Consider the following 21,144-nt stretch of genomic DNA (forward strand, 5'->3'; position numbering starts at 1 on the left):
TGTTTGCAAGTTTTTTTTTTTTTTTTGGAATAATTGTGTATTAAAAAAAATAAATAAATAAAAATAAAAAAATCGAGTATGCACATTTAACAATACACTGAAAAAAACAATTGACTTAAAAAATGTGCATCACGTGGTAACATCTAAATTAACTGCTTTTATTCAACTCAAAATATTATTTAACATCACTAAATACATTAGGTTACACCAACAAAACTAATTTTAAGGGTTAGATCAGTTAGAATGTGTGCTCTTTATTGTAACAATTGCAGGTTTCCACTTTTTACAGTGTATCTTTATTAAAGTTAAGATTAACAATCATAAAATGTGCTTTTTTTTTTTTTTTTTACAAAAACAAGCATGTGTCATTCTATTATATTACAAATATTTCTATTAATTAATAATAATAATTCCTTACATTTATATAGTGCTTTTCTAGGCAATCAAAGCGCTTTGCATAGTGAAGCTATGTCTTAATTCACAATTAGACAATTTGTATTTAATAAATGCTCAATATAATTTCACAATTTCATATATGCAGGGTGGGAATACAATATATGATTTAATCTATGAACCAACACTACTAATTTGTCCATTCTCTCACTGCTTTAAACCTAAAATGAACAACAATGTAATTGCACACTTTAGAATTTAGTGCTGTTCATGCATTCTTTTTGGAACCCATTACACTTTAATTACATTGCATACGATTGGATGATGCTTGTCTTCAATATATTTCTCTTTGAATAATACAGTAAAATGAGTTGAGATGGTCAGATGGAACCCGTTATGGGTTAAAGGAATCTTCTGGTGGCAGCAGAACAGCCAGTGACTATAGCATCAGTTCAGTCAAATTAATGATCTTGAGAGGCAGACTTCAGGATTATTTAACCCCAATAATTTACAGGATGTTCTTGTGCTTATAGTAAAGATTAACTATTGCTTAAGGTCAGTGTATTTTGTTTTGTATGTTGTATGCATGTTTATATGTTTTGTGACTAGGCTAGCTGTGCCACGATCAAGCAGTTCTCCTGCCGTGATGGCGCCTGTTTTGCCTGGAGTCTGCAAGTAGATGACGCAATCACCAAAACATCCTCCTATGTGGCCATTTTCTCATCCACTTCTACCACGTTCCTACAAACAAACAAAAATAGTCAATTGCATTCAAACTGAAGTATTACAGAGCAGCAGAGTATTAAAGGGTTGAAAGAAGAGTGTTATTTGGATTTTCTCTTTTTGTCAACATGAGTTTTAAAGGGGTGGCTCACTTAATTAACTTTTTTTTTAATGTAACCTAATGAAGTCAGGTTGATTGTAATATATTAAATACTATTTATAAGTTGAATAAAACCAGTTAATTTAGATGTTACCACATCTAGCAGTTTTTAGATTGACGAAACATTTGTTTACAGAGTAAATGTGTAGTTTCCCTTGTTTACTTGAGGGGAATTGTCTATTGGGCGGAGTGCATGCATACAACAGAATATTCTGCTTTTGTAATAAAGTATTCCAAGTATTTTAAAGGCAAAACTCTCACACAAAACAAGAGATGCTTAGGAAACGTACAGTACTACTGGATTCATAGATGTCATTCCCTAAGCCATTGCAGGCTACATGAGATGTGTCTTGTATTAAACCATCAGACCTCTCTTTAGTTTTCAGGTAGTATACAAGCAAGGCAGAGAGAACGATCAGGAGCAGAATGACGACTATGACAGAGGCCACAATCGCCCCTGTGTTAGAGGACAGTGATGCTGTGAATACAAAGATGATGTTGTTAAAATTAGGTTTTGTAATGATTTTCATGGTTTGCTGTGACTAAATTCATAAAGTATTTTCACACCTACAATGGGATTCAAAAGTCTAAGACCACATTGAAAATTTTTATTCAAACCTGGACATGTAAAACAGCAAGAAACATGATTTAAAAATTTAATTTTGTTATGTTACAGCCTTATTCCAAAATTGATTAAATTCATTATTTTCCTCACAATTCTCCAAACAATACCCCATAATGACAACGTGAAAGATTTCAAACAAACTTTTTGCAAATTTATTTTAAAAAAATAAAATGAAAAAAAAAAAAAAAAATCACATGTACATAAGTATTCACAGCCTTTGCTCAATATTTTGTTGAAGCACCTCTGGCACCAATTAAAGCCTCAAGTCTTTTTGAGTATGATGCTACAAGCTTGGCACACCTATTTTTGGGCAGTTTCTCCCATTCTTCTTTGCAGGACCTCTCAAGCTCCATCAGGTTGGATGGGGAGCATCGGTGCACAGCCATTTTCAGATCTCTCCAGAGATGTTCAATCGGGTTCAAGTCTGGGCTCTGGCTGGGCCACTCAAGGACATTCACAGAGTTGTCCCGTAGCCACTCCTTTGTTATCTTGGCTGTGTGCTTAGGGTCGTTGTCCTGTTGGAAGATGAACCTTCGACCCAGTCTGAGGTCCAGAGCGCTCTGGAGCAGGTTTTCATCAAGGATGTCTCTGTACATTGCTGCATTCATCTTTCCCTCGATCCTGACTAGTCTCCCAGTTCCTGCCGCTGAAAAACATCCCCACAGCATGATGCTGCCACCACCATGCTTCACTGTAGGGATGGTATTGGCCAGGTGATGAGCGGTGCCTGGTTTCCTCCAGACATGACGCTTGCCATTCAGGCCAAAGAGTTCAATCTTTGTTTCTCATGGTCTGAGAGTCCTTCAGGTGCCTTTTGACAAACTCCAGGCGGGCTGTCATGTGCCTTTTACTGAGGAGTGGCTTCCGTCTGGCCACTCTACCATACAGGCCTGATTGGTGGAGTGCTGCAAAGATGGTTGTTCTTCTGGAAGGTTCTCCTCTCTCCACAGAGAAATGCTGGAGCTCTGTCAGAGTGTCCATCGGGTTCTTGGTCACCTCCCTGACTAAGGCCCTTCTCCCCCGATCGCTCAGTTTGGCTGGGCGGCCAGCTCTAGGAAGAGTCCTGGTGATTCCAAACTTCCATTTATGGATGATGGAGGCCACTGTGCTCATTGGGACCTTCAATGCTGCAGACATTTTTCTGTACCCTTCCCCAGATCTGTGCCTCGATACAATCCTGTCTCGGAGGTCTACAGACAATTCCTTGGACTTCATGGCTTGGTTTGTGCTCTGACATGCACTGTTAACTGTGGGACCTTATATAGACAGGTGTGTGCCTTTCCAATCATGTCCAATCAACTGAATTTACCACAGGTGGACTTCAATCAAGTTGTAGAAACATCTCAAGGATGATCAGTGGAAACAGGATGCGCCTGAGCTCAATTTTGAGTGTCATGGCAAAGGCTGTGAATACTTATGTACATGTGATTTTTTTCGTTTTTTATTTTTAATAAATTTGCAAAGATTTCAAACAAACTTCTTTCACATTGTCATTATGGGGTATTGTTTGTAGAATTTTGAGGAAAATAATGAATTTAATCCATTTTGGAATAAGGCTGTAACATAACAAAATGTGGAAATAGTGAAGCGCTGTGAATATTTTCCAGATGCACTGTATGCCACAAATGCTGTCAATTGAGCTTAACTTGAATTGAACCCGGAATATTCCTTTAAGATAAATATTTAAGATTCTGCACTATTTCTAGAACACTAATCAAATAAGCAGATTTACAAGCATCGGGTTTTACACAAAGGTGTCATTAAAAGGGAAATACCAAATACTAGGACATTCTGTTACATTTTCAATTCAACCTTTCACTTTTTATGCTTTGCTATGCTGATAATATAATTTGCAAAAAACAAATAAATAAAAAAAAAAAATCACAAAATAATTTTCAGTCTGAATGCCACTAGACTAAAATAAAGTTTTTTTCATTCTAACAAATTCAACACATTATTGAATTTAAAAATCTCTTACGTTTCTGGTCTGTCATAGCACAGTTCACTCCAACTGTGTACTTTATGTCATCCAGGGCAAGAACACCCTTCTGTCCTTTAAATCCCTCCAATACAATCTGCATCCCAGTAAACCACACACAATTAGAATTTATAATCACACACCAAACTTCATGCAGCATTTAAAAGAATGTTGAATACAGTAGGTTTAAATGTAAGCTATCACCTGGTACTCTGTTTCCGAGGTGATATTGACACGGAAATGTTTCCAACCTCCACCCTCTTCATCCAGTGTCAGCAGTTCGTGTTTGCGCCCTCCAGACAGCATCCACACAATGAGTTTACTGTCATCTTTGGAAGAGCCCAATATTCATCATTATTGCATTATAATTATACATTATTAATATTCCTTTAGCAGATGCTTTCTTATCAAAATCAACTTAAAAGGCATTTTACTACAGAGACAAATCCCTTGGAGCAACCTATGGTTGAAGGGTATTTACTAGGGTTCGAACCAACAACCTGTATTTCCAGTCCAGCAGCCATTTCTGACAAACCTCTTAAGTTAAGAAACCCCTTATTAATGTAACCCTTCCAATTATTTCTAAGGGTTTTTATAACTTAAGGGGTTTGGGCACAAATCTTTAACCACTTCGCCATACAACCCCAACAACAAAATTGATTTTTTTTAAATGAACCCGGAATATTCCCTTAACAGGATTTGCAAAACGTGATCAAAGTGTCCGTGGCATACTAAGTTTGATTTCTGTTATCTACTGGGACTAAATAATTTAGATAATACATTAAAACATATTGTTTGAAGTTATAGATGTGATCGTACGTAGGGTGGGCTGATAAACCCAAAAACTCAGGCAGGTTTCTTTGGTTGGTTCCAGGTGAGGGCTCAGCAGCCAGGCATTCTGGGAAGCAGTGTCACGGTGAGAGTTAGGAAGAAACAGGAAGTGACCTAAGACAGAAAGGGGACAAAATTAAAACTACTTTCTCTGAATGTATATTAAGGTTTAAAGTTGTTGAGAATGAAGATTTAGATTATTTACTAAATGCTCAGTGTTTAGCATACAGTATACATCCAGTATTGCAGAGCCCATTAAACTGCATAACTCACCTTCCTCTGTGTGCAGTGTGTTGTCATTTGGTGGTGTGCTGTAGAACGTCTCTGCTTGCGCACTGTTCAGGTCCCAGTCTAACCAATCTAGTGATGGGTTCTGAGTGTTGGACCATCCACACAGACCTCTTTCTAGGTCACAGACGCTATCTGAAACACATAAAACAGGATAGAAAAATATATTTGACAAGAATAAAGGTTGGACAGAACTTGATTTTATCCATTATAATTGATTGGATGACGATAAGGAGTTTTGTATATGTCAAGCTGTTGAAAGGGTTGAAAAAGAAGGGGGCTTGGTAAAAGTCATATCAGAGACAGAGCATGTTATTACATTCTGATGAAAGATTACAAAGACAATCATTTTGTTCCTTTGATACAGCATGCACAAATGAATTTCGCACATCAAGACCAGGAACTAGCATTAAGAAAGTAAATAGGGTCAATTCATAATCACATAAAATAACTTGGTTGTCATAATACAAATTTCAAACCTGTTGTGGGACAGCTGTGGGTTGAGTAGGTGATGTCATCAATGGCAATAAAACTCTCGTTTCCCCCTCCTCCCTCTACCTCAAACTGCAGCTAAAGTATAAACATACTTTTACACACAATTCCTGACAAAGACCATTTATTAAAGGAATAGTTTACTTAAAATTAAAATTCTCTCATTTACTCACCCTCATGCCATCCCAGATATCTATGACGTTTTCTGAAAAACCCAAATGAAGATTTTTAGAAGAATATTTCAGCTCTCTTGGTCAGTACAATGCAAGGGAATGGTGGCCAGAACTTTGAAGCTCCAAAAATCACATAAAGGCAGCATAAAAGTAATCCATTTGAATCCAGTGGTTGAATCCATATCTTTGGAAGCGATATGATTTGTGTGGGTGAGAAACAGATCAATATTTAAGTCCTTTTTCTCTATAAATGTCCATTTTGCCCAGCCCTCCTCTGCGCGTTCAAGAGAGGTGTTCTTTTGTTTTTTGGCGATTCGCATTCTTCCTGTATATCACCACCTACTGGGCTGTTGTGCAAATATGATTTATTTATTATTTTCCTTTCCTTTATCCCTCCCTTTTTTCTTTCTCCTCCCTGCGCAGTAGGAGGCGATATGCACAAATAATGCGAATCGGCAAAAAACAAAAGAATTCGGTCCTCTCATGAACGTGCATAGGAGGGCTGGTGAAAATGTAGATTTATAGTAAAAAAAAAGACTTAAACATTGATCTGTTTCTCACCAACACCTATCATATTGCTTCTGAAGACCTGGGTTTAACCACAGGAATTGTATGGATAACTTTTATGCTGATTTTAAGCGCTTTTTGGAGCTTCAAAGTTCTGACCACCATTCAATTGCATTGAATTGGCCAACACAGCAGAAATGTTTTTCTAAAAATCTTCTTTTGTGTTCTGCAGAAGAAAGAAAGTCATACACATCTGGGATGGCATGAGTATGAGTTAATGATGAGAATTTTAATTTCTGGTTGAACTATTCCTTTAAGCATAGCAAGGAATTAGAATAGGTTTCCTTTTGTTAACATTGCAACTTTCTTACATAGTAATGGCAGAACCACAAGTTAGGGCAGCAGATCTGTGACATACTGTATAATGTGCCACTTACCTGCCAGTCCCCATGCCAACTGACATTCCCTTGGCCAAGATGCCAAGCATGTCCCAGCCTGATACTGCTGAAGAATAACATTGTCCTGTCTCCATCTGACGGCTTCACATAAACATTCAGAGTGCCTAAGTGGGAAAATGGTGTACATTTGCAAATAAACAATTGTACGTGTCCACACTCACTATATGTAAGGGATAATGTACTGTCAGCCAGTCATTAGTTCCAGAATGGCTAAAATCACTTACAGCACCTTAAATACAAAATATTTAACCACAGAATGCTATAATCAACCAATCACAATCAAGTACTCCAGAAAAATAATGGTGTACAATGTGGTTCTCATGCCTGGATTATCTCCTCCTGTATGGTACCAGAAGTGTACACATTCAGTGTGACTCAAACCACAGCGTACAGGAGAGGTCAAGGTCATCACACTGCCCAGGGGAAGAACATCAGCACCACTGTGGGCCAGCATGTAAAACCCTGGCGATAATAAACCAACTCTCATTTACCATACTCAAATAAGGCTAAAAAAAGACATATTAAAAAAGACATGAGGAAATCTATCATGCAAACATGAAAAAAGCTGTGCCTTTAATTGGTCAAGTATTTGACCTAATTAAGTTAAAAACAGATATAAAACACAGAGACCTCTAGATTTCTGAAGCCCAAATTTCTTTCATTTTATTTTTTCCTCAATCATTTTCTATTTCTCCTACCCTTTTCTGTCTCCAGACTGTGGTCAGTCTTGGGGCCAGTTCTAGCTGATGCCCAATTCTGGTGTATCCACTTGGCTTTTCCAGAACTGGTGTAGCCACAAGTCTGACTCTCAAATGAGCACATGGTGGGCAGAGAACATGACCCTGACACAAATGCCACATCATCCAAAGCCAGTTGACCATCAAAACCAGAGCGTATGGATTCAATCACCAACTTATAGAGATCATAAAGAACAAGATTAAAACAATTACAGGGATAGTTCACCCAAAATGAAAATTCTCTCATCATTTACTCACTCTCATGCCATCCCAGATGTGTATGACTTTTCTTCTGCTAAACCCAAACAAAGATTTTTAGAAGAATATTTCAGCTCTGTAGGTATATACAATGTAAGTAAATGGTGGCCAGAACTTTGAAGGTCCAAAAAGCATATAAAGCAGCATAAAAGTAATCTATAAGACTCCAGTAGTTAAATCCATATCTTAAAAACGATATGGGTGGGTGTGGGTGAAAAACAGATCAATATTTAAGTAATTTTTTACTATATATCTTCACTTTCACATTCTTCTTTTGTTTTTGGCGATTCACATTCTTTGTGCATGTTGCCACCTACTGGGCAGGAAGGAGAATTTATAGTAAAAAATTTCTTCAATATTGATCTGTTTCTCACCTTCACCTATCATATCGCTTCTGAAGATATGGATTTAACCACTGGAGTCGCGTGGATTACTTTTATGCTGCCTTTATGTGGTTTTTGGACATTCAAAGGTCTGGTCACCATTCACTTGCATTGTGAGGACCTACAGAGCTGAAATATTCTTCTAGAAATCGTAGTTTGTGTTCAGCAGAAGAAAGTCATAAACATCTGGGATGGCATGAGGGTAAGTAATGAGAGAATTTTCCTTTTTTTTTGGTGAACTAACCCTTTTTCAGATAAATTTAATCAAATTAAAATAAATTAATGAAAATATAATTTAAATGTCTGTATACTGTCATAAAATACAATCTTTTAATCACTTAAAAATGTTTGAACACATTTTGAGACGTTAAACCAAGGTCCTGACTCTCTGTGGTCATTAAAAATCCTAGAACACTTCTCGAAAAGAGTAGGGGTGTAACCCCGGTGTCCTGGCTAAAATTCCCCCCATTGGCCCTTCTCAATTATGGTCTCCTAATAATTCCCATCCATTAATTGGCTCTATAACTCCACTCTCTGCTCTCCACCAATAGCTGGTGTGTGGTGAGCGTACTGGCACACTATGGCAGCCGTTGCACCATCCAGGTGGATGCTGCACACTGGTGGTGGTTGAGGAGAGTCCCCTGTTCACTGTGTAAAGCGCTTTGAGTGTAGTGTCAGAAAAAGCGCTATATAAACGAAACATTCATTCATAACGTTCATTCATTCATTTTGTCTTGAAGTGTGACATTAATTCCGATAAAAGGTCTAGCATAATTTTGCAGATGCCACTTGGTTTGATGTTTTGTTATTTAATGCAATGACATTCAGGCATTTTAAAGTGTGGTTTAAGTGTTCTTTTTGGGGCTAGTGTATGTAACAGTTTCCTCTGTGGCTTTTTCTGACACTCACGCACAGGGCAAACATGTCAACAACATTTGTTTAATTGTGTGCACCTGGAAGGCAGTGAGCTGAGGAGGCACAGGGCAATGGCCCTCATGCCAGATGTTGCCATGGGCACCACTGCTCATCCACAACACCTCTTCCGTGCCATCAGCAAATAGCAACTTTACAGCGAGAGCACCTGGGAAAGAGGAGATGGTAAATTATGAGCAAAGTGAATTGCAGGGCATGAATTAAATTATTTACTGGTTATTTTTTGGAGCTGATAGGGGCCGTTCAGACCAAACACTTGTTAAAAAAAGCTAATCGCAGTGCAATGAATGGAAGAGAATGCAGGTGGTTTCGAAGCATGTTTACAAGTTATTTTACCTTGCCACGGCATCTTAAAAATGCAGCATACCTAGCAAATGTTTACATAGAAAAACATTTAAGCGACATTGAGTCTAAGAAAGGTGTTATATAAAATCAAAATTTTGTTATCATTATTAAACACATAACACTTTATTATTGAACACTTATTTAAAGTCTAAGAAACTGGCCCCTGATGTTTATGGAGCTGGAAGAGATTGTTCAAAGCACCCGTGTCTGGCCCATAGAGTTTGTAGAAGAAGGTGAGACAGTGCTCGGTGTTTGTAGACTCCTGTCTGACTGAGAGGAGACGTCCAGATAGTCCTCGCAATAAAGGATCCCACATATTCACCACCAGACTCCTACCTGAGAGCCAATAAACATATCATAAATGTGCAGTTTATTTATGATAATACTGTAGGTGAAAACTGGTAAAAAAAAATCTACATCAAAAGATTTCCAACCATCATGGATGGTGTGGTCCATTCCACTGTGAAGTCTCCAGTCATAATTATCAGTTTGGTCCTGGTACCATCCGCACAAATTTACCTCAAAATTGCATGACAAATCTGTCAGGGAAGAAACAATGGATGACAATGCAAAGAGATGATTAAAACATCACACAAACCAGAGATTATTTGTAAAGAATATTTGTTTGTACTCACCACCGGAGGGGATGTACTGAGGATGACAGTCAAAGTAGTAAACATCCTTAACTGCGATCTGGGTGCTCGGGGAGATCTCTTGAGCACGAGCCCTGAACTCCAACTGTTAAAGAAAATACAAATACAATAAAAGATTGAAAAAAGAAAGAGAACAAAGAGATAAAACAGTGGAATGGAGGAAATAACTTTACATCTCTGAATAAGACTTTCTGTCTCATTAAATTTTTCATTTGTCTTGTTCCCCCCAGAATAACCAAATAAGGGGCCATTCAGACCAAAAATGATTTGAGCTTTTTTTTAAAGAAAAGGAGGGGCAAGTCAAAATAAATTTTTGTGGTAATCAATATTATGCTATTAATGCTGTCGATTGAGTTTAACTTGTATTGAACCTGGAATATTCCTTTAAAAGTTTAAGTTCTTTTTAACTTAGCACAGTGTCTGAAACCGTGGCTCTCCTACGCAAAAAAAAGTCGAAGACTTCCGTCTAGTGCATGTTAACATAGAAAAACAATAAAAAAACAGCTTATATGGATGCAAAAAAAAAGTTAAATGGCGCTTAACTTGGAATCGACACAGTACCTGAAAGCGATGATCTCTGGCTCCAATATAGACATTCTCCTTTAGCCAAATCCCTGCCGTCTCATTGGTCCTTCCAGAAAACTCCCACAGCACAGGCTGAGTGCCCAACACACTGTCTACAACATACACTGACAGCTCATCTGCAGAGAGAATCAGTAGTCTTACATCATGCTCACTAAAATAGGCAAGATATTATAAGAATTAGACAGGTGGGTTGTACCTACCTGTGTTATTTCCGTTGAGACTGTAGGAGAATTGTAGGGTGCATGCAGGACCTGACGGACCCAAGAGAGGGGTACGAGTTTGGGCTTCACTAAGGTGCTGCCCAGGAGCTCCAGTCAGAAACAGGAACTCCACTAAACGACAACCACATACACAAATTCACAAATAAATGTCAATAATTTTAGCCATGTAGGCATTATCAGGAATAATTGAAGCATTGTCTAAGTTCCAAGAAATTGAGTTTTCACCTTTGATGGAGTCATTATACTCTAGCATCAGCTCCCAGGCCTGGCTCCCAATACTGGTGTCTGTCCAACCAGAACTGCCTTTCTCATATGAGAAGTCCCCTATGTACACAGGATTAACAATGGCCCTTAGTATGGGATGTTTTAAAGTGGACCCACTTGATATTAGGTGTCTTTAACTACTATGTACTTAAAGGGGTCATGTCATGAGTAATCAAATTTTCCTTCATACTTTGACATTTAAGAGATCTTTCTACTGTAAAAACATCCTCAAAACATAATCCTCAATGCAATAAAAGCATTTATTGAAACCAAGCTACAAAAACACCTCATTCTCTGCTTCCTCGACTACCCTACATCACTAGGGGGCCCGTTAATTCATGACCGCCTCTAAAGTGAAGACTAATTTACATCATCGCACCTTTGGCCAAGCAGGATGTGTGTGGCCAAACTATTACTAAACACCAAAGGATACCCATCTGGGGGGGGTTCTCCCATTTTCTCCCCAATTTGGCATGCCCAATTCCCATTGCGCTCTAAGTCCTTGTGGTGGCGTAGTGACTCGCCTCAATCTGGGTGGCGGAGGATGAATCCCAGTTGCCTCCGCGTCTGAGACCATCAATCCACGCATCTTATCATGTGGCTTGTTGAGCGCATTACCGCGGAGACCTAGCGCGTGTGGAGGCTTCACGATATTCTCCGCGGCATCCACACACAACTCACCACACGCCCCACTGAGAGCGAGAACCACATTATCGCGACCACAAGGAGATCAACCCACCATGACTCTTCCCACCCTAGCAACCAGGCCAGTTGGTTGCTTAGGAGGCCTGACTGGACATCTGGACTATTTTTAATTATTTCTGTATATAAACATGCACTAGATAAACATCTTTGACCAGGTACACCTGTGTCATGTCTCTCGTGCCGTTTTAAAAAGATGCAGTGCAAGTTTCAACTCTGAAAAGGAGACTCTGTTCTATTTCATTCAACTGCACTGCATCTTGCTGTATGTATTTTAATGTTAGCACATAGTAGTTAAAGACACCTAATACAAAGTTGGACCATTAAAGTCATATAATAAAAAATAATTGTCAGATTTTCATTGTATTGCACATAAGTATTAAAACACAAATGCACACAAACAGATTCACACTCTAAAACCTGAAAACATGCATGCAAATACTCCTTTGAGAGCACTCACCACACTGAGCCTCATCTTCTGCATTCAAACAGTCCATCTCAAAGTCACAGATTTGACTGTCCTCTGTGCAGGGTTGAGCAGGAGGTTTTGGAAAGATTGGCTTTGGCATTGATTCTGTAAGCAGGGTAATCATTTAGTACAAAATGAGAAAAAAAAAAAAAGATCCTGAAACAAGACTTTCTTTAGTGAGGAAAATGGGAGTAGTGCTTGAACGTGCTAAACCCGCCACTAAAATGCTAAGGTTTTCTGGGTGGTTGCTAAAGTGTTCTGGGTGGTTGTTATGTGCTTACTTACTGGTCCAACCCCAAGTCTCTATATTCTGGTCCCTAGATATGGCTCAAGACACTCCTTCAATTTAAGTCTATGGTATTTTTATTTTTATTTATTTTTTGCCCTTTTTAACATTGACCAGGCAAAAATGTTAAGTCTGCTCACTTAGAAAAGTAATAGTGGCACTAATTAAAGACAACTTTTGATAATAATTGGTAATAAATCTACACAGAATGGCCTAAAATAACAGATATGTAGTTAGAGAGTACCATTGGTTAGGCGGCATTCAGGGGACAACACAATATCATCAATAGCGATCCCTCCGTAAGCATGGTCTCGTATGGCAGCAACAAACAGAATCTAGGGGGAGAGAGAATAATAGAAAGAGAGAAAGAGGATTAGGACATGGTGGGGGAAAGTTTAATAATTAAGACAGAATTATATGACTGGCGTGTCATAAAAAGTGCCAACATTCCCAGATAAGAGTGAGGATGTCAGAGGAAGAACGTGTTCATGTACCTGGAATGTGCTATTGACAACAAACTCCACCTCAGTCTTTACCCACAGATCCCCGAGAGAACCTCCACGCTCCCATACAGGGTAGATCTGTCTCTCTGCGACCAATACAGAAAGTCCGCCAGACACTCGACCAAACTGATGTGTGTACATGACCATCTGTAATTATCAACAATGGGTTTCAATGCTGTTATTTATTTGGTTCCAAATAAGTAAAATGATGTCAATTTTTTAAAAAAACTTTAGAATTCTAAATACATGTTCTATCTCTATGTGCATTATTATGATGCTATGCCATTATTGTAAGTTAACACTTCAGAGCCAACATTACTGGTGTGCTATGGCAAAACACAGTAACTACCAGTTCACATTTAGTCAAAAATGAAACTATAGTATTTCTTGTGACAGATGGGTTTGGCTAAAATATGTTCAAAACTTGTAGGGCCTTAATAAATGCATTTTGAAATCATATACATACCCGACAAGGGTGTGTGTGATTAGTTGGTGCCAGGGGAGGGCTTTGAAAACTCGCCCAATCACTCTTTAGGACATCTGGCTTGGTTACATACAAGAAATGGCCTGAGGAGTAACAATTCATTCATCCTTATTACAAATCGCAGATGTTTTGAGATGTACTACTTTAAAGACCCCATGAAATGGTTTGACGAGCAGTTTTCTTTCCGTTGTTGACATAATTCTGTGAAACAGAACATTTCAAAAGGCTCATTCCTATATTATTGAATAGCCTTACGTTTTTGTCACAGCTGTGAACCATGTTTTGCTACTTGCTATTGCTAGTCAGACGCAGATGGTATTAAAATCAGGTACACTGGTGAGTGCAAGATGAGTCATCAATATTTCTGGTCCATTTTCCCAGGAGAGCAAGACTATACATTTTAAATTCGTATATCTGCTAAAAGGTTAATACTGTCAACTTTCAGGAGTACACTTGCATAAAGATGGCAACAAAGCTAAAAGACTTGGATTACAAGCCAAGAAACTCCATTATTTATTTTACGTATATATTAGCTCAGATTTCCCTGTATGTACAATACCTGCCATAGTATTAGTCGAGTGGTCTCTCCCAGGTCCTTTAAGAGGTTCCGACAGTGATATATTCATTTGATTAGTCCTTATCCACTTCAGAGATGACAGTGACATTAAGTTCCAATCACAAAGGTCATCCTCAAAGTTACAGCTCATGTACTGCTCTGTATGAGTATTCAACACAAGAACAGAACACCTCAGTGATCATACTCTCAACCTAAACGTCATGTAAAAACTTTATATAAAAAATTAACTTTATATTATATTAACTTTTTATTTTGGGGCAAACAATCCTTTAATGAACTAATGGAATAACATTTCCAATGATGAATGAATGAAAAATGTATTTTACTCGCTGGATTCTTGGTCTCTTACCACAGCTCTCTTCATCTGTTCCATCTCCACAGTCATCAGTGCCATCACACACCTTGTAGTTCTCCAGACATCCATCCCGCTTACACTTTAAAAAATCAGGACTGCATGTTCCACTTTCAGGCGGAACTGAAAGGGAGAGAGAGGGAATCCAAACATTCCATTTAAAGGAAAAGGGAGGTGGCACAACACTTTAAATGTAAAATCAATAGTACATGAATGAATTAAACATTTTCCATTTCTCTTTACTAGGTAGGGCACAATCTAGGAATTCCAGGTGATCGATGGACATGTCTCCCTGCCTCCCTTCAGAGCGTCTGGAATGAAGCTGGATATGGAAAGGGCCCAGAATTCGCCCCAGGTAAATGGTGGCCTCCCTCCAGCCACGGACACTGGAGCTCTCTGGCCTCCATACCACAGCTTGCTCACCATCACTTTGCCACACTGACCCCCATAGTGGGGTATTGCCCAGACCTGTGTGACCTGAAACACACACATTAAATGCACTAGTGTTAAAGCAACACCAACAGTGTTAGATGAGATGAACAGACAGACAGACAGACAGACAGACAGACAGATAGATAGATAGATAGACAGATAGACAGACAGTGTTAAAGCAACACCAACAGGGTTAGATGAGATGAACAGACAGACAGACAGTGTTAAAGAAACACCAAAAGGGTTAGATGAGATAGACAGACAGACAGACATACAGTGTTAAAGCAACACCAACAGGGTTAGATGAGATGAACAGACAGACAGATAGATATATAGATAGACAGACAGACAGTGTTAAAGCAACACCAACAGGGTTAGATGAGATGAGACGAACAGATAGATAGATAGATAGATAGATAGATAGATAGATAGACAGTCTGATAGACAGACATATAGATAGATAGATAGATAGATAGACAGACAGACAGACAGTCTGACAGACAGACAGATAGATAGACAGATAGATAGTATGACAGACAGATAGACAGATAGATAGATAGATAGATAGATAGATAGATAGATAAACACAGAAAGATCAAACAGACGGATTCATTTGTGAACCTGAGTCCCAGATGAAGTATCTGAGCCGAAGGCGACAAGTGGGGGAGGATTGGTTTATCTTTGGGGACTCAAGCACAGCAGTTTTGGGAGCGTCTGAATTCACAGCCGTTACAGCCATGAACCAGCCTGTGAACCACAAAGCATGCATTTACACACAACAACCCATAAAAGAAATGGGAAACTGTACTGTATACATGTAGAATTCAATTGAACTGATCCACGTTCCCTTCCTCAACACAAGTCAAAATTTAAATGGATTACAAAGGCTTTGACTATAGTAACCCATGAAAAGCCCCTGTAGAAAAGGTGACCTGCATTCTCTTCTACCTGTAGAGGTGCCAGTGGTATAATCTGAGGATGGTCCACTGTCAGGGAGCGTGTTTCCTCTCTGCTGTCTCTGCCAATTGTATCCACCCTCATCGGACCGGTCAGTCCATCCACACATCCCCTCATGCTCGAAATCACACACAAAGTCCCTTCCAAGGTACCCTGGTTTTCAGTCCAGTGAATGAGAACAGAAACAGGGTCATGGATAGAGGGAGACACATGACCAGACGCTGCTATAAAGTAGAATGGAGAATGAGAATCTTACCACAGTCTTGCTCATCGGTACAGTCTTTGCAGTCACAAACAAAGTCACATTTTTCTTCTGGCGGACTGTTGCAGTCAGCTCGCTCCAGTGCGATGGCTACCAAACATGAGTAATGATTAAGACTGGCCTTTTTTAGTGTGGAAATTCAACACAATAACATGATGACTCATTGTTATTACTATTACAGACATGCTGAATGATTTTAGTGTCCATTTAATGCTTATTAAATATCACTTAGGCCTAAAATGTATTAAAAACATTATAATTCATAAATATATAATGCTTTTACAATTACAGTAGAATACATAATGAAGCTGCTTCACTTGAATGTTTTAACATCCGAAATGATAAACAAATGAGTCTGTCAAGCTTGGGTATATATACTGTAGTGTTGTTACTGCATTAATACTTATAGTCGTTGTCAACTAGGTGGCCTCAGCAAAGTTCAAAGAGGGTTGCAAGAGGACTCTATATTATTTCAATTAAGCTGTATTAAATTGACTGAAACTTTTAAAATAAAAAAATCACTCCCCAAAAAGGGCTGAGAACCACTGTACTGCTAGCCTGCCAGTTGCAGAAATAATTTATTGGGACCCACTTTATATTAGCTGGCCTTAACTACTATGTACTTAACCATTTGATACAATGTACTTATTATGTACATACATGTTGTTGCATTGTAATTACATATAACATACTTTCATTTAATTACATTTGTAGTTATACTGTTAAATTTACCCCTAACCTAACCCTTACCCCAAAACCTAACTCTAACTCTAACCCTACCTTTACTCCTAAACCTACCCATACCTCAAACTCAGTAGCAGCAAATGTGGATATTTTGCAGAACAACTTGTAGTTACACAGTAAATACATAGTCTTACATGTATTTAATGTTAGTACATAGTAGTTAAGGCCACCTAATATAAAGTGTGACCATATATTGCACCTATAATTCACAAGCACTTACACATCGCCAGTCCAATCTTCTTCTATGCAAAGGAATCAAAACCATAGGGATTTATAATACCTCCTGTTCAGGTTGTCACAAAGGTCTATCTATTTAGTAATCAGACACATAACCGGCAATAACGCAGTCAAAGGTCTCTGATACACAAATGACAGATATCAGGCTGCACTCTCATATACAAGGACACGGTTTTTTTATAGACTGCAGAAATGCAATGAGATTGTGCTCACTAGTATAGACCCCCTCTGAATTTGCGAAATCACTCTCAAAGAGTTATCACCTGGACAATGCCATTTTTATTAGAAACTGTCTGTCATTACATTCATTTAAAGGCTGAAGTTGTACTGATTCAACATTTATATTAATAATAACAAGTCATAAGTAAAATCAATAAAGATACTGACAATATATGAGGATTAATAACAATATTGTGTAGTACTATGTAACATTCTAATACATTAAGTAGCACATAGTGTACAACAAACATTCTGACACTTTCAACACATTCTACCACATTACCTTTTTAATAAAAATAAAAATAAAAATGGGAAGTAAAGCTCTCACCCCATTGGCAGGTATTCAGCACAAGACCCAGGAGGACAATCCGGTGGCTCATACCCATGATTTCATTCTTTAGTTTAGACACCAAAGGACAGAACAAGAGCTTGTGAACAAAAGAACCGTTCCACCATACGAAGTCATTAACTTCACACGTGTTCCTTCCTTCGGATCACACAGAGAGATAATAGCTGGACTTTACATTTTAACCCCCAGACGAGTGCAAGATGCTTCTCATAAGGCCCCTCAGCTCTTTTGCCAATGTTCATCCTTTGCAGAACGCAGCACAGAGAGCTCAGTTTATTTTGGTCACAACAGAAAAACTTCTGTTTAAGTCGTTACTATTTAGCTAAAATGCACATTCTGAAAATTGTAAACCATTGATAGGGTTATGTTTGCCAGTGAAACTTGATAAGCGAAGAAACACAATTTTGTAAGTAATGCAATAAAAGAGGCACGGAAAGCAATAGTAAAGACAAAAATAAATTCATTTATTAAACATGTTGCTGTCCAATTCACTTCTGTTTAGATGCACTAAATATTCCAAATGCAACTGATACAATGTCTACTACTGTGACTGTATTTTTATGGTCAGGCTTTAAATGAAAAACAAAATCTGTTGTTTTAAATGCTGTAAGTCCTGATCAGTGCTTCAGGGAAACTTACAAGGGCAATTTAGTACTATTAATAACATTATATTTTCAGGTTGTAATATACTTAGTCAGGAAAATTATTACATATCCTAATGAGATTTTCTATAAAAAAAAAATGCTGATACACGGATGTTAGGAGGATATTGAAGTTTATCAGACAAGGTTTGCAATCTCCGGATCAGTTCTTATTATATGAGGGACCAAATTTACAGTGTGGTGCCTTAGAAATGATTAAATCTGGACTATTACAACAACACATAATATTTTTTATGTTGTAGTTAAACACAATAATTTACCTTAAAGTAATTACCCAAAAATGAAAATTCTCTTATGATTTACTCATGCCATCCAAGATGTGCATGACTTTCTTTCTTCTGGTGAACACAAAGATTTTTAGAAGAATATCTCAGGCTCTGTAGGTCCATTCAATGCAAGTGAATGGTGACCAAAGCTTTGAAGGTCCAAAAAGCACAAAAAGGCAGCATAAAAGTAATCCATTAGACTCAAGTGGTTAAATACATATCTTCAGAAGTGATATGATAGGTTTTGACTATAAATCTCCTCTTTCACTTTCACATACTTCTTCTTTTTCTTTGTGCATATTGCCACCTACTGGGCAGTGAAGACAAATTTATAGTAAAAAAAAAAGACTTAAATATTAATGTTTTACACCTACACCTATCATATTGCTTCACAAGACATATATTAAACCACTGGAGTCATATAGATTACTTTTATACTGCCTTTATGTGATTTTTGGAGATTGAAAGTTCTGGCAACCATTTACTTGCATTGTATGGACCCACGCAGCTGAGATATTCTTCTAAAAGTCTTCATTTGTGTTTAGCAGAAGAAAGAAAGTAAAACACATCTGGGATAGCATGAAGGTGAGTAAATTATGAGAGAATTTTCATTTTTAGGTGAACTGTCCCTTTAATGAGAACTTTCACTTATTGTGCTACAGCAAGTGCATTGAGGTTGCATGCCAATATTTTTAACTTAAATGAAAAATGCTGGCACTTTCTAGGTTTATTAGCTTTTCAGGATGGTATTGTTGCACTATGTAAGGGAGTTTATGGTTTGCCATGAAATACTTAAACTTTCCCACTAACCTGATGTGTACTTTGTTACATAATTTTCTATATTAAGACCTACAAACAAACATTCTTTCTTTGTTGCCAAATGTTAATCTACTGTACATTTCAGTAAATTCAAAACCAACCAAGGACAATGCAGAAAAAATCTCTGCACTTGTTTTGAAGTAAACATGTTATCTGTCCATTCAAATCTGAATCTTGTAAAGGCTCTGCTCTTTCTCAGGCTTGGCACAATATGGAACAGTCCAGAACTCTATTAAGACAGTTAGATTCAGAATACCAGGATCAGAGCCATCATATTCCAGATAACACGTTCAATACCCCTCATCCGCCCATGTCACCTCATAGTCTGAATAACAAGCTTTTATTTTCTCTGTGGAAACAGCATGCTTTGCTCTTCCAAAGCCCTAAAACAATGAAGGGAAGTTTCAATTATAAGATATCTCATTACAGGAATACAAAGATAGATACAACAATGTTGGAATTCCTGTGTACCATTGAATAGCCATAGACATGGATCTTTTTTTCTGCACTGTCATGTCTGATTCTTCCTCCTCCGAGACACTCACAGTCTAATCCTCCACCTCTCTCCAGTTCTCCAGCAACACGGTCATAGATGTCAGCTTGAGAAGTGAACACAACAGAAATGTGAAGGTTTTCATAGCTAGACACTTTCTAGACAATGGTTTTTCTTCATATTAAATGGAGAGATACCATATATTACCAAATAACATATATTAATAATTATAATGTTATATCTGAAAACCCACTACAATGAAATACATTGAAAAGTTTCTATTGAAATACCTATTAACCCAAAGGCTACAGCCCCAAATGTTGGCTGGCACACAACTACAGCCTTAGGGCTTCTTTCATGATGCATTTCCCAATATGTATGGGCCTTAATGCATTTGTTAGTAAATGTACAATCTCTTCTTTACCACCTGTCATTCATTCAAACACATGGGATCCCTACCATGATACTCGGCCCATGCGTATCCTCTTACAATATCAACATATGAATCATCGTCTTTACTGTGCACCCGTATCAGGACGTATTTGAACACGCCATTTGGATCTAAATCAACTTCGGGGATTTTAGCGAGCCGTTCAGCTGACATTGTAGTAAAAGCTATGCTGTAAAATCCAAACACTATGGTGAAGTTCAGTACAGCTAAGGAGCCTTTCATTGGATCACTGCTGTCCTTCTATGAAGCGATAAACTGTATTTAAAAGAGCGTACAACATTAGCGACACCTACCGGGTTGGGGGAAAATGACAGTAGAACATTGTTACTGAAAAAAGAAATTAACATCCGTCATAAAAATAAAACGAATCGAATTAACAAAAAATGAAAATATCAAAATAAAACGAAAAATTATGGAAGATTATGTTTTAAGGAGTTCTAATATAAATTCATATAGATTATTATTTATAATAATAGATTCGTTCAGGTTGTAGTCCAAAAGCCCAGAAGAGAATTAGCATTTTGGAGCCATGGGTTCCTTCGTGATTTTCCTGTTTTTTGTTTTTTTTTAATGGCAGTTTTGGATTTATGAGTAAAATAAGGTCGGTGGTAAACATTTCTTTAAGATACTTGGACGTTTGTTTTCGACAACATAAACTACACACAATCATACCCCAAACATGAATTTTTAAGCAACTGTCTTAAAATAAATAAATCAATAACTAAATATAAAATGTTGCTGAATCGTCACTTTTGTCGATTCACATTCTTTGTGCATATGGCCATCTACTGGGTAGGGAGCAGAATTTATAGTAAGCAAGGACTTAAATATTGATCTGTTTCTCACCCACACCTATCATATCGCTTCTGAAGA

General features: G+C 37.8%; 2 protein-coding genes across 2 annotated transcripts; both read right to left on the reverse strand.

The window, feature by feature from the left end:
* Positions 1-167: 167 nt before the first annotated feature.
* On the reverse strand, positions 168-16,573 carry mamdc4 (MAM domain containing 4). Its single transcript, XM_051677041.1, has 27 exons — positions 16,026-16,573; positions 15,761-15,922; positions 15,434-15,559; positions 14,624-14,857; positions 14,378-14,503; positions 14,011-14,166; positions 13,434-13,534; positions 12,959-13,114; positions 12,709-12,799; positions 12,170-12,283; positions 10,969-11,067; positions 10,723-10,854; positions 10,499-10,638; positions 9,920-10,022; positions 9,719-9,823; positions 9,486-9,620; positions 8,960-9,087; positions 7,327-7,540; positions 6,953-7,090; positions 6,608-6,732; positions 5,478-5,568; positions 4,984-5,133; positions 4,699-4,824; positions 4,084-4,208; positions 3,880-3,976; positions 1,567-1,754; positions 168-1,134 (listed from the first exon to the last, which is right to left on the reverse strand). The coding sequence occupies exons 2-27, from the start codon at positions 15,876-15,878 to the stop codon at positions 1,114-1,116; spliced, it is 3,339 nt and encodes a 1,112-aa protein (XP_051533001.1). The 5' UTR covers positions 15,879-15,922; positions 16,026-16,573; the 3' UTR covers positions 168-1,113.
* Positions 16,574-18,023: 1,450 nt separating this feature from the next.
* LOC127428733 (14 kDa phosphohistidine phosphatase-like) lies at positions 18,024-20,506 on the reverse strand. The gene is made up of 3 exons (XM_051677306.1): positions 20,280-20,506; positions 19,799-19,926; positions 18,024-19,710 (listed from the first exon to the last, which is right to left on the reverse strand). Exons 1-3 carry the CDS (start codon positions 20,491-20,493, stop codon positions 19,618-19,620), a joined length of 435 nt encoding a protein of 144 aa, XP_051533266.1. The 5' UTR covers positions 20,494-20,506; the 3' UTR covers positions 18,024-19,617.
* Positions 20,507-21,144: the final 638 nt, after the last annotated feature.

This window comes from Myxocyprinus asiaticus, chromosome 38, assembly GCF_019703515.2.
Source record: "Myxocyprinus asiaticus isolate MX2 ecotype Aquarium Trade chromosome 38, UBuf_Myxa_2, whole genome shotgun sequence".
Classification (NCBI taxonomy): Eukaryota; Metazoa; Chordata; class Actinopteri; order Cypriniformes; family Catostomidae; genus Myxocyprinus; species Myxocyprinus asiaticus.